The 14,587-nt window shown below is 35.2% G+C and overlaps 1 protein-coding gene across 6 annotated transcripts in view; it reads right to left on the reverse strand.

Moving 5' to 3' along the window:
• Positions 1-14,587, reverse strand: part of KRAS (KRAS proto-oncogene, GTPase) — a 47,937-nt gene that overhangs the window by 10,741 nt on the left and 22,609 nt on the right. For all 6 annotated transcript variants that reach the window (XM_065523914.2, XM_005570378.5, XM_005570381.5 and 3 more), the window contains exons 3-4: positions 11,400-11,578; positions 9,781-9,940 (exon numbers count right to left, since the gene is read on the reverse strand). In XM_065523914.2, the coding sequence (XP_065379986.1) occupies positions 9,781-9,940; positions 11,400-11,578 (339 nt within the window). The remainder of the gene's footprint in view (positions 1-9,780; positions 9,941-11,399; positions 11,579-14,587) is intronic.

Here is a 14,587-nt window from a genome sequence, read left to right on the forward strand (position 1 = left end):
TTCCCCCAGGGGAGAATGAGAAGAAAAATGGTAAAATATGGACGTGCAACCTTTGTTAAAAAAACAACAAAAACATAAAAGAATATCAAAATAAAGATGAGTCAAGAAACTGGAATCTTGAGTTTTATTTTAAATTTTAACACCTTCCAATCTATTTCCAGGGTCTACAAGTAAAGCTGAGACTGGGTCTTCTGTACATGTTTAACTACATTATTAAATTAAAATCTTAAATGAGAGCTGCTTACCATAATATAAAAACATCATGAATTAAAGGACACACACAAAATAGGAGCATTTTGTATCGTTACTACAAGCTCTTTTTTTGTTGTTATTTATTTTGTTTTGTTTTAGAGACAGGGTCTCACTGTGTTGCCAGGATGGAGTGCAATGGCACGATCATGACTGCAGCCTCGACCTCCCAGGCTAGGTGATCCTCCTGCCTCAGCCTCTCAAATAGCTGGGACTACAGGCAAGCACTACCACACCCGACTGATTTTTGTATTTTTTGTAGAGACAGGGTTTTGCCATGTTGCCGGGGCTGGTCTCAAACTCCTGAGCTCAAGTGATCCGCCCACCTTGGCTTCCAAAGGGCTGGGATTACAGCCATGAGCCACCAAACCTGGCCTTACTACAAGTCTTAAAAATAATTTTTAGAACAGTGTTCAATCATACTGGCTTTGTACCTTCTATTCTAATTTAAATACTTTTAATAGAGTTTTTCCTGCTTAAGCCTATGATAAGAAAGCTATGACAACAGGCACAATCATATACTGGCCATATGGAGATAAAAGTTTTTAATCCTTTCCAATCTAGAAAATTAGGCAGTCATCAAAGGGGAAAAGGACTTCCTTAATTGTGCTGCTAGTTTGTTCAGAAAAGCATACCATCAAAGTAGGAGCACAGAGAAATGCACAGAAATATTAATCTATATGTAGTGCAAATTAAAAGATGTAATATTGTGTTTATTATTCTAAAAGGTAGGTAAATATTTTTTGAAGCTGGTATATTTTACTCCACATTTAATTTTAAGGGAATTCTATTCTTTTATCTTAAAATTAAGAATGAATTACCTAATTTGGGGATTGGCATACATATTTTAACTTTCTGAGATCCGTAACATCAATGTTTCTACTGAACCAAATGTAACAAAGTGGACCTAGCACCTAAAAAGTTAATATATCACAAGTACCATCTGTAGTTTTAAACTCAATCACACACAGATAATTGGCAACTAAGTATTAGCTGAAGTCAACCAATGGCCAGGGCTTAATTTTTGCACACAGAAGTCATCTGTACATCTGCTGCCGGCAGTAGTTACACACCTCAATTCTTTAAGGCATACTAATTTTTAGAAATCTCAGAAGCGTATTAAGAACTGCTTTAGTAAAGTACAGAAATTTACCTCTAAAGTCAAACTTTAATTTAAAATTCATAATGTTAAGTTTCAGTTCAAAAAGCAGGCATTTAAGTAACGTGATTATATATTAAAATGCGTATCTCAAGTCATTAACATATACCATCCAGTGATATATTTCTATTTAATAATGAAAATCATTATATTCTAAGAACATTCTTATTTTTAATGGAATCAATTTAGTCAACTAGTTCGCTAAGCCAAGTATAAATACAAATTTTCAACTACCTTTGTTGGCACTTTAAATTAGATACCTACTTACACCTGTATATTAAAGATTTTAAGTGTCAGGTGTGGTGACTCATGCTTTAGTACCAGCATTTTGAGAGGGCAAGAGATGCCAGGAGTTTGAGACCTCATCTCTACTAATAAATTAGGCATGTTGGCATGAGCCTGAAGTCCCAGCTACTCAAAAGGCTGAGGCAGGAGGGTTGCTTGGGCCCGGGAGTTTGAGGCTTCAGTGAGCTATGACTGAACCATTGCACTTCAGTCTGAGCAACAGAACAAGATGCTGTCTCTAAAAAAAATTTTTTTAATCGTTTTACAGTTTATATTTATCATTAACCCTCAAAAGGAAAGGGTTTATTATTTTTACCTTTGTCTTCAAAATATTATGTATCCAAAATTTTCATTAATAAGCGACATAAAGGCACTGAAATAACTTTGTAGCATGTAAAATGTAAAGCATGAGCTCTGTAAGATATTTTCACAAATGATTCTCTTTCAATTTGAAAATCAATGTAAAAAAATTAAAAATACGTATATACATATACACACACAAACCAGGTAAAAGCTCATATTTTCATAAATTTTCTAAGAATGTTAACTTCTATTCCTGTTTAAAAAAAAAAAAGTTATAAGGTCAATGTAGAAGAACCAAAACATACTATGAAGGAGAAAAACAGTATTGGTCCTCTACTAATTTAGCAGAAGCAAATTTTGATTTTAACTTATTTCTAAAATCAGTTTGAATGTGTCTACTTTTGCAGCGTCAGCATCCCCACCACCAATAGTGAAATACATGATTTTTGTTTCCAGCAATGCAGAGAGAGAATTGGAAGCCAATAATTAAAAAGAAGAGATTATTATCCACAACCAAGAATTCAGTGTCAGGACCTCAGTGGTTCATATAATTAACAGCACAGGGTGACTTCTTCCATTTCTTATTTTTAGTAATGAGAAATTTAGGTTTTAGAGTATCAGTTATTTACCACAGTTTTTCAGACTTAGTTATTTCTTCATAATATGCTTTAAAGTCATACTGACATCAAGAGAACATGAGAACATTATCCTTGTGTACACTGTAAACCACTGGCACTGGCTCTTATTTTTTAAAATGCATACAGTATATACCTATGAAACAAAACACTGGCTTTTCACATTCCGAAATTTGTAGATAATTTTTAAAGATAAAATATAGCTGAAACAGATATTTAATATCCACTGACTACTCACTAAGCTCTTAAGTGGCACACAATGATTTTTCTGAGAATAAGACTTGTTGCCACATATACTCATTTTGTGTTTTTTGTTTTTGTTTTTTAACTTTTTCTTTTTTTTTTTTTCTTTTGAGATGGAGTCTCACTCTGCTGCCCAGGCTAGACTGCAGTGGTGCGATCTTGGCTCACTGCAACCTCCACCTCCGGATTCAAGCATTCTCCTGCCTCAGTCTCCTGAGTAGCCAGAACTACAGGCATGCACCACCACGCCCAGCTAATTTTTGTATTTTTAGTAGAGGGGGGTTTCACCATATTGCCCAGGCTGGTCTCAAACTCCTGACCATGTGATCTGCCTGCCTCAGCCTCCCAAAGTGCTAGGATTATAGGCATGAGCCACTGCGCCCAGCCTACTTTTGTTTTTATACACATATACTCATTTTCAAATGTCACTTATTGAACTTTAAGAACAACTGAAAATACGTGGGAATAAAAGTATACAACTTTAAATACGTAAATTTTTTAAAATCAAGAGACTGATGACATTTTCAACTCAACTATTATCTGAAAACATACTTGTGAGGCCATGGAAACAAAGCACTCCATAACGAGAAAGAACCGTTAACCATAAGTATTCTAAATCTTGCTAGGCTATGCTTTTACTAAGATATTTTGTTTAAGTAAGTTTTTGTTCCTGTTGAATCTGCAAATTCTTGCAAAACTCTGTCAAGGAAACAACACACCAAATACCCTAACTATATACAGATGTAAGACTACCAGCCTTTTGGGGCAGAAGGGCATGGAGGAACAAGCTGTATTCTAAAACCCAACTGTGTGCATCCCTGACTTTCTCAAGAAACCTTGCCACCCACAGCCTATCTCATGTACTATTGAAATGCAGAAAAACCACTACTTGGGAGACTACCATGGTGCACACCAAGTGCACAGTAACTGTTCTGTCAATTTTTAACTCATAAAAAGCTAAAGTGCAAAATATTGATCTCATGTAGGCAAACTCAACTACTATTAAACAGAGACATAGCACATAAGGAGGCTGTATTGCAAAGCCTTCTTTAATGGAGTTCTTCTAACAATTAATTTAAATACCTAGAAATTAACAACAAACCCAGGAAATTAATCACTCAACATTTTTAGGTTCGTAAAACTAATTTTCACATTATACTTAAATTGAGACCCCCAGAAAGCAAAAAAGCCAGATGAGGAGTAATAGATACCCCAAAGACTGCTTCTGTCATTCACCTTACTGAACCTTCCCACTTTTGATTTTAGCAGACTGGAAAATACACAATTCTCATGGTGTCAATGTTTCAATTTTGATAGCTTTTGCCAACATGGCCATGCACTGTCCAAAGGGACCAGGAAAATCTGTCAACAACCCAGATAAATGTGAACTAGGTAACAGTCCTTATACACTAGGAACATAGGGACCACACAATGTACTAGCAGAAAATAACTCTATTTGCCTTTCAGATATGGACTGAACTGAGTGTAAAGAATATGTAAGGCATTATATTCTAGTCAAGTAATTAGCTTTTTAAAATGATAAGTTATTAACTTGGTAAAAATATATATTCTGCAATTCTTGTCTTAAAAAGTACACCAGGGCACAGTGGCTCACGCCTGTAATACCAGCACTTTGGGAGGCCGAGGGAGGTGGTTCACGAGGTCAAGAGATTGAGACCATATTGGCCAACATGGTGAAACCCCGTCTCTACTAAAAATATAAAAATTAGCTGGGCGTGGTGGTGTGCGCCCATAGTCCCAGCTACTCAGGAGGCTGAGGCAGGAGAATTGCTTGAACCCAGGAAGTGGAGGTTGCAGTGAGCCGAGATCATGCCACTCCACTCTAGCCTGGCAACAGAGTGAGACTCTGTCTCAAAAAAAAAAAAAAAGAAAAGAAAAGAAAAGGTACTAGGGGCCAGGCACAGTGGCTCACGCCTATAATCCCAGCACACTGGGAGACTCAGATGGGAGGATCACTTGAGGTCAGGAGTTCAAGACCAGCCTGGTCAACATGGCGAAACCCCGTCTCTACTAAAAATACAAAAATTAGTCAGGTATGGTGGCGCATGCCTGTAGTCCCAGCTGCTCAGGAGGCTGAGGCACAAGAATCACTTGAACCCAGGAGGAGGTTGTTGCAGTGAGCCAAGATCCTACCACTGCACTCCAGCCTGGGTGACAGAGGGAGACACTGCCTCAAAAAAAAAAAAAAAAAAAAAAAGAGTACTAGGGTAAAATCTCTATTTCCTTTTCATGAAATACGTAAGTTTTACTTTAAGATTATTAAGGTTAGCCTGTAAAATACAAAGGTTTAACCTAACTTCTAGTATCTAATCAAACACTAAAGTTACCCAGAGAATTAGGAATCAGTATACTACAGCCCATAGGCCAAATGCAGCAACAGCTTTTTTTTTTTTTTTTTTTTTTGAGACGAGTCTTGCTCTGTCGCCCAGGCTGGCTTGATCTTGGCTCACTGCAGCCTCTGCCTCTTAGATTCAAGCAATTCTATGGCCTCAGGCTCTTGAGTAGCTGGGAATACAGGCACCCACCACTATGCCTGGCTAATTTTGGTATTTTTAGTAGAGACGGGGTTTCAACCATGTTGGTCAGGCTGGTCTCGAACTCCTGACCTCAGGTGATGGGCCCACCTCGGCCTCCCACCTCATTTCTGGGATTGCAGGCATGAACCACAGCGCACGGCCAGCCTATTTTTATACTATGCACAAGCTAACAATTAGTTTTGCATTTTAAAGGGTTATAATTTAAAAAAAAATGCAACAGATACCACTTGTGGCCCTCAAAGCCTAAAACATTTACTATCTTGGCCCTTTACTGAAAATAAGTTTGCCAGCCTCTAATTTACACAGATGAGAACTTCTAAATGAATGTTTTGTTCCTTTAACCTGAATATAATTTTTTGGGAGTGTTTACATGTTTTAGTCTCATGATCAAGACCCCAAAAATTAGGGCATAAAACAACTTGCTCATAAAATACAACAAGGATATGCACACTAGTTTTGTTTAAAAAACAAATAAGGGCTGGGCACGGTGGCTCATGCCTGTAATCCCAGCACTTTGGGAGGCCGAGGCGGGCGGATCACAAGGTCAGGAGATCGAGGTCATCCTGGCTAACACGGGAAACCCCATCTCTACTAAAAATACAAAAAATTAGCCAGGCGTGGTGGCGGGCGCCTATAGTCCCAGCTACTTGGGAGGCTGAGGCAGGGGAATGGGGTGAACCCGGGAGGCAGAGCCTGTAGTGAGCCGAGATCGTGCCACTGAACTCCAGCCTGGGCAACAAAGCAAGACTCTGTCTCAAAAAAAAAAAAAAAAAAAAAAGAATAAATAAATAAGCTGAATAACAGATAAGTAACAAAATACTCTGCAGAAAGGAGGGCTTGACATTTCACCAGTAACTGGAGATGTAACATTTATTAAAATTTCCATATTTCATTTTATAATCTCTACAGTTACTTGGAATAGCTCTTTAAAGTCTTCCAGAAGCATGCAAATATCAAATTAATTTCAATAGAGGAAGATTAATAGACTTTTGAAAGGCAAATTAATTTCTAGGCAAATCAACAAGTCCATTTAATAATAAAAGGAAATCAAAGAATAGAAATTAAATATCTAATTTATAGTTTAGCAGCATAAATTATTTAATAACATCAGTGAAACAGGATATAAAAGAAAGGTTGAGTGCTCTGTTAAGGAGTACAAGTATTCTTTTATACTACATCCCTCCATATTTTAGATGATCCACATATAAATGTCTACAAAGCAAATTTAAGTTCATCTACTTACATATTATATACCTTCCAAAAAACAAATCAAAACAAAAAACTCAAGGCCACAGAACTGTAAAAAACCTAAAAATCTCTTATAAAAGGAAGCCAGATAGTTTTCTGATCAAATATGAATGCTGTGTTGTATTAAGTATTAAGGTCAAATAGCAAGAACCAATTAGTACTTCTGAGGTAGTAATCATACAATCACCAAAAAGGAGACACAGCTATTTTAGGATCTTATCAAATGAGAAGTGGACAGCAACAAAGTGGGACTAACAAGACTCTTTTTATGTCCTCTACTGCTTTTCTACTCAAAGTATGGTCCAAGTACCAAGAAAAATACCACCTGGGAGCTTGTCAGAAATGCAGACTGAATCCCAACCTAAACCTTCTGAATTAGAATCTGGATTTTAATAAGCCCAGCTGATTTGTATGCATAAGAAAATATAAGAAGCACTTCTTTACTGCAACCCCTTAAAACATTATGCAAAGTCTCTTAAATTTTTTCTTTTTTTTTGTGAAATGTAGGCTAATATGTTCAGTAGTATGAAAAGCATCTTTTAAAAGTTACAAGTAAAGCAAATACAGTAAAACAACAATGGTAGAATCTAGGTAGTATATTTGCAAATGTTTTAAATAAAACTTAATTTTGTATTTGAAAATGTTTCATAAGAAAACATTGGAAGAAAAAGTAACAAATCATGTATTCTCAGTATCTTCTGTCCTAAGAAAAATCAAGGAGACTGGTTATAGAAGACCAGTAAAAAGAAAAACAAAAACAAAGCCTCTTCCTAGTCTTTAGGACATGGAAATGGATTTAAGTGAAATCTTAATTCCTCTAAAGTAAAGTGATATGATATATACCAATTTTAACCTATAAATGAAGTTTTAGTAAAACTGCCAGAGAAATTTGTATACTGGTCAAACTAGCGAAATTTAGTTTTTAATCCCCCAAAAATGACTCGAAGTAGAATTTTTTTCTTTACTATGTATCAAATTCGTATAACTAGGAAGAGGTACATATGCTCTCCTACTAGGGAAATATAACATATATATTAGCTGGATAATGATTTACATTTACATTTTTGCACCTTTATAAAATTTGATAAACTTCTAGAATGCTTGTTTTTATGTTTAACAACGTAAAAGTTGTTCATCAATTTTTTTTAACTCCTAGCATTACAGAAATTCTACAAAACTGGTTTTCTAGGCTCACAGGTAAATGTAACCAGAAAAAGCCCTAAACAAACTTATGGAATATAGATGGATCAATTTCTTAGTACAGTCATGTGCCACATGACATTTTGGTCAACAGTAGATTGCATATGTGATAGTGGTCCCATAAGATTATAATGGAGTTTAAAAGTTCCTATTGCCTAGTGATGTTATAGCCATCCTAACATTGTAGCACAACACATTACTCACGTGTTTGTGGTGATGCTGGTGTAAACAAACTTACCACACTGCCAGTTGTATAATGGTATAGCACCTACAATTATACACCATACTTAATATTTGATAATGGTAATAAGTGACTATTACTGGTTTATGTATTTACCATACTATTTATTGTTATTTTAGTGTACTCCTTCTATTTACTTAAAAAAAAAAAAGTTAACTATAAACAGCCTTGGATAGGTCCTTCAGGAGGTATTCCAAAAGTTATTATAGGAGATGACAGCTCCATGTGTGTTACTGCCCCTGAAGACCTTCCAGTGGGACAAGATGTGGAAGTGAAGACAATGATATTGATGGTCCTGACCCTGTGTAGGCCTAGGCTAATGTGCATGCATGTCTTAGTTTTTAACAAAAAGTTTAATGAGTAAAAAAAAATAAAAAATGTTAAATATGGAAAAAAACTTATTACAGAATAAGGATACAAAGAAAGAAAAATTTTGTATAGCTGTATAATGTGTGTTTTAAGCTGTATTACAAAAGTCAAAATGTTAGGAAAAATTTTAAAGTTTATTTTAAAAGTTACAGGAAAGTAAGGTTAATTTATTACTGAACAAGAAATTTAAAAAAAAAATAAACTTAGGGTAGCCCAAGTGTATATTTATACACACAAAATTTACCATTGTGTTAACAATTGCCTATAGTCATTACCACAGTTACACACCGTACAGATTTGTATCCCTGGGGCAAGAGACTGTACTATATATCCCAGGTGTATAGTAGGTTATACCACCAAGGTTTGTGTAAGTATACTCTATGATGTTTGCACAATGACAAAAATCACCTAACAATGTATTTCTTAGAAAGTATCCCTGTCATTAAGAGACATATGACTATATATAACAATTAATTCCTTCCTATCTTTATGTATTCATTTCCTGTATGTTAAACTCTTCATACAAACAGGTTAAATAACACTAACTGAAATTATTTTATTTTACCTAAAGAAAAAGTCATTTTTAAAACAAAGATGATTTTTGAAACAAAATTCCCTCTGACAACAATTTTTGGAAAATTTCATTAAATGAATAACAGAATTTCTATTTGCTTTCTGGGTATTTTCTTTCTTTAATGAGACCTTTCTCCAAAAATAAACATATCCTCAAAAAAATTCATTAAATGAATTTTTTTATTCATTTAATGTCAGAAAAATTCATTAAATGAATAACAGAATTTCTATTTGCTTTCTGGGTATTTTCTTTCTTTAATGAGACCTTTCTCCAAAAATAAACATATCCTCAAAAAAATTCTGCCAAAATAAAATTCTTCAAATGCAACAACATTTAACCTAGAAACACGACATAATGGTTTAAAAGTACTACTGAAATAGAAAATTCAAAAATGTGTTGCCTTGTTCTTTGTGTGTGTTTGTATATATACAAACACACAACAGTGGGGAAAAAAATCCCCACATCTCTTGAATTCTAAATGTTAACATGTGCTCAGAATTGAAGAGAAATTTTCAATGTAGAAAGAAACCAAAGCCAAAAGCAGTATCAAGGACACTGTAAGAAGCAATGCCCTCTCAAGAGACAAAAACATTTACTAAATACATATTGTTTTATTTCCTAGTATAGCATAATTGAGAGAAAAACTGATATATTAAACGACATAACAGTTAGGATTGTGCAGAAAATAGATCTGTATTTATTTCAGTGTTACTTACCTGTCTTGTCTTTGCTGATGTTTCAATAAAAGGAATTCCGTAACTTCTTGCTAAGTCCTGAGCCTGTTTTGTGTCTACTGTTCTAGAAGGCAAATCACATTTATTTCCTACTAGGACCATAGGTACATCTTCAGAGTCCTTAACTCTTTTAATTTGTTCTCTGGGAAAGAAAAAAAAGTTATAGCAGAGGCATTAGTAACACAAGTATCTTTCAAAACCTGTCCATAACTTTTGTCATAAAATTTGGGTGAAAGAAAACAATGTAATTCCTGGTTTCCACTATACCAAATTTTCCTTCCTTCCTTTACTAATTATTTTTTTCTTTACCTTTTTAAAGAGAAACCTTGTCTCTCTCTCACAAGATCAAATACCTAGAAGTATAGTAAAACTATAACCTAATAGGTTAATATGCAGGTAGATCATAATAGTAAAACAGAAACTACTGAAAAATTCTAGACCCAAAGTGCTATATAACAGACTATAATTTTAGAAACATATGTTAAATGCGTAAAGATAAAAAATATTTTTACAAAAACCTGAATTAAAGCATTAACATAATTTTCATATTACTGTCTCAAAAAACAAAGTTGACAAGTAGATTTTGATTTCTAGGTAGAAAACATTGAAGTTACTACACCACTTATTCCATTAAAAGCCCTTCTACATGTTAATCATTTTCAATATAACAAGTGCATAAACTCTAAATTTGGGGTGAAATTATATTCCCTCACAATTTTAGGTGACTTTCAAAGATGCAGCACAAAAGAAGGAGCAGAGCAGACAACAGAGTCAGAATTGGCTCAAATTCCCAGTTCCTCCACTATTAGCTGGGTAAGCTTGGATAATAGAGGTGAAATTTGGTAACTCCTCTATAAAAATACTACCACTACCACCCACCCGAATGTCTTCTGCTCTATTACTAGACTACACAGTAAACATGCTATAACAATGTTCTTAAATAAAATGTTAAACTTCTTATAACTAGGCTAACTCATTATTACATGACATAGCCAGTGAGTAATTTATTTGCCTAATATGTAGTTTTAGGAAAACTAAACCCTCAAAGAAGCAGAATATAAAATAGTACAATAATGATTATTTTAATAGTTTTATGCAGCTTTGTCAGATTTAAGAAAACTGTAATGCCCGAATTCTTCAATCTTTCAAAACTTTTATTTTTTAAAATGTATAATGCCACTCTTTATCCAATCCAAGCAATTCTACACTATACACACGATTGCTTTTAAGAATGTTAAAGTAACACCATCTCAAATCACCTTTTCATATTCTTTTTTATGGTTTTCCTTTTTAATGATGCATCTAAAAAGTTTAAAGTCTTGCTTTTTCAGTGTAGAAGAGTCAAGAGTACAGAAGGTTGTGGAGTCAAACAGGCCTAGGTTTGAATCCCAGCACACCACTACTGATGCAGTCTGGAGTAAGCTACTCCACTGCTCTAATCCCCCAAGAACTTCATTTATAAAGCAGGGATATTACCTACCTCACAAAAATTATTTTAATATTTTTATTAGATATTATACGCATGGCATTAGCAAAGACTCAATAAATAAAAACTATAATTACTCCTTAATGTCAACTTATTATATTCAATTTAAACCCACCTATAATGGTGAATATCTTCAAATGATTTAGTATTATTTATGGCAAATACACAAAGAAAGCCCTCCCCAGTCCTCATGTACTGGTCCCTCATTGCACTGTACTCCTCTTGACCTGCTGTGTCGAGAATATCCAAGAGACAGGTTTCTCCATCAATTACTACTTGCTTCCTGTAGGAATCCTGAGAAGGGAGAAACACAGTCTGGATTATTACAGTGCACCTTTTACTTTAAAAAAGGTGTTATATACAACTCAACAACAACAAAAAATCCAATTTAAAAACGGGCAAAGGACTTGCCAAAGACAATGCTCCAAAGATGACAGACAAATGGCCACTAAGCACCTAAAAAGCTGCTCAACATCATCAATCGTCAGGAAAATAAAATCAAAACCATGAGATGCTACCACATACCCATTAGAATTGGCTATTATTAAAAAACAAAACAAAAACACTCAAAAAACGGAAAATAAGTGTTAGCAAGGATACAGACACTGAAATCTTTGTGCATTGCTGGTGGGAATGTAAAATGGTGATGCCATTGTGGAAAACAGTGGTAGTTCCTCAAAAAGTCAAACACAGAATTACCATATGATCAGTAATTCCATTCCTAAATATATAATCAACAGAACCAAAAACAGGGACTCAAACAGATACCTGTACACCGATGTTCACAGCAGCACTATTTATAATACACAAAATGTAGAAATAACTTATGTGTCTGTTAACGGATGAATGGATAAACAAAATGTAGTATATACATACAGTGGAACATTATTCAGCCATAAAAAGGAATAAAATTTCATATAGGTTGAGCATTAATGCAGGTTAATCCAAAAATCTGAAATCCAAAATGCTCCAAAATCTGTAACTTTTAGAGCCTGACATGATGCTAAAAAGAAATACTCACTGGAGCATTTGATTTTGGATTTTTTTTTTCCTTCATCTTTTTTTTTTTTGGAGAGATAGGGTCTTACGTTGCTCAGGCTGGTGTTGAACTCATGGGCTCAAGCGAACCTCCTGCCTTGGCCACCCAAAATGGTGGGATTACAAGCATGAGCCACTGGGCTCCATCTGATTTTGGATTTTTGGATTAGGGATGCTGAACCAGTTAAGTATCTACAAATATTCCAAAATCAAAAAAAACAAAATCTGAAATCCAAACCACTTCTGGTCACAAGCATTTTGGGTAACGGATGCTTCAACCTGTATTTACATGCTACAACACAGATGAACCTTAAAAACATTATGCTAAATGAAATAAGTCAGACACAAAGGACAAATATCACATAATTCCAGTTATATGAGGAACCTAAAACAGGCAAATTCAAAAAGATGAAAAGTAGACTAGAGATTACCAGGGACTGGGGGAGGGAGGATTACTGGGGACTATTTAACAGGTATAGAATTCTAGTTTGGGATGATAAAAAAAGTTCTCAAAACAGATGGTGCTAATGGTTAGACAACATGGTGATGGTTGCACAACATTATGAACACACTTAAGGTCACTGAAGTGAACACTTAAAAATAACTACCATGGGCCGGGCGCATCACGAGGTCAGGAGATCAAGACCATCCTGGCCAACATGGTGAAACCCCGTCTCTACTAAAATACAAAAAATAGGCCTGGCGTGGTGGCATGTGCCTGTAGTCCCAGCTACTCAGGAGGCTGAGGCAGGGGAATTACTTGAGCCCGGGAGGTGGAGGCTGCAGTAAGAGATTGCTCTACTGCACTCCATCCTGGCAACAGAGCAAGACTCCGTCTTAAAAAACAAAACAAACAAACAAAAAACTACCATAGTAAATTTTATGTTATGTATATCTTACCACAAGAAAAAATGTTTTTAAGGTATTATATGGAGAGTCAACAATGCGAGTGTACATATTGGTAACAAAAAGTTATCGACAAAAGAAAATAATTTCAAAAATGGGATAGCTCTACCAACTCTATTATTGAAGATGATTTAAATGACAAGAAAAATCAATCAACTTATAAATAATTGTCATGCATCTATTTTATTTATTGTCAAAGGCATACATAAGGAAATGGTCAATACTCAAGATTCTAATGCCCTCATCCACCTCTGAAAACTGGAAAAAGGAATCTAACAGCCAGATGGATATCTCTAAAGAGCAATACTGTTTCATCTGCAAATCCTGAGGGACCTCTTTTTTTCTTTTCTAAAAAGAGAAAGAGAGAACTGTAACTATAAGATTGAGTAACAGAAGGGAGTGGGTAACATTAACAGAATCTTGAAATAAAAATCTGATTTTCTTCCGACTTTTGGCTAATACTTCTGCCTAAGATTTCACACATTCTGCCAAAACAGTCCTCAAAAAATACGGTAAAGGGATGTTACAATGTGAAGCCATGAAATAAGAGGTAGGGCTAACAACAGGTATAAAGCATAAACATAAAAACAATTATTTTCTTAATGTTCCACATGTGGGCTATAGTATTAATGTATCTTTTGTTGTTGTTGTTGTTGTTGTTGTTTTGAGATGGAGTCTCGCTCTGTTGCCTAGGCTGGAGTGCAGAGGCGCAATCTCGGCACACTACAACCTCTGCCTCCTGGGTTCAAGCAATTCTCCTGCCTCAGCCTCTTGAGTAGCTGGGATTCTAGGCGCATGCCACCACGTCCAGCTAATTTTTGTATTTTTTTTTTTTAGTAGAAATGGGGTTTCACCATGTTGGTCAGGCTGGTCTCTAACTCCTGACCTCATGATCCACACGCCTTGGCCTCCCAAAGTGCTGGGATTACTGGCATGAGCCACTGTGCCCAGCCTCTAAAGTATCTTTAGTTCATGAATTACTCTGTAGACCATTCTATCAGAGGCAGAAAAAGAGAAAGAAAGAATGGTCATTACAAATGTTGTTAGTAAAATATTTCAAAATGTTTACAGTATAAGGAGAACATAAAGATGTAAGTGCAGCATGATCACAATAATACGTATTTATATAAATGTATTATGTATTTAAAAATTGGTTAATATATACATCAAAATGTTATAAAGGTTATGTCTTTGATGGAGATAATTTAAAAGACATTTATCTCGGCCGGGTGTAATGGCTCACACCTGTAATCCCAGCACTTTTGGAGGCCAAGGTGGGCAGATCACCTGAGGTCGGGAGTTCGAGACCAGCCTGACCAACATGGAGAAACCCCATCTCTACTAAACATACAAAATTAG

The sequence above is a fragment of the Macaca fascicularis genome, chromosome 11 (genome assembly GCF_037993035.2).
Source record: "Macaca fascicularis isolate 582-1 chromosome 11, T2T-MFA8v1.1".
Classification (NCBI taxonomy): domain Eukaryota; kingdom Metazoa; phylum Chordata; class Mammalia; order Primates; family Cercopithecidae; genus Macaca; species Macaca fascicularis.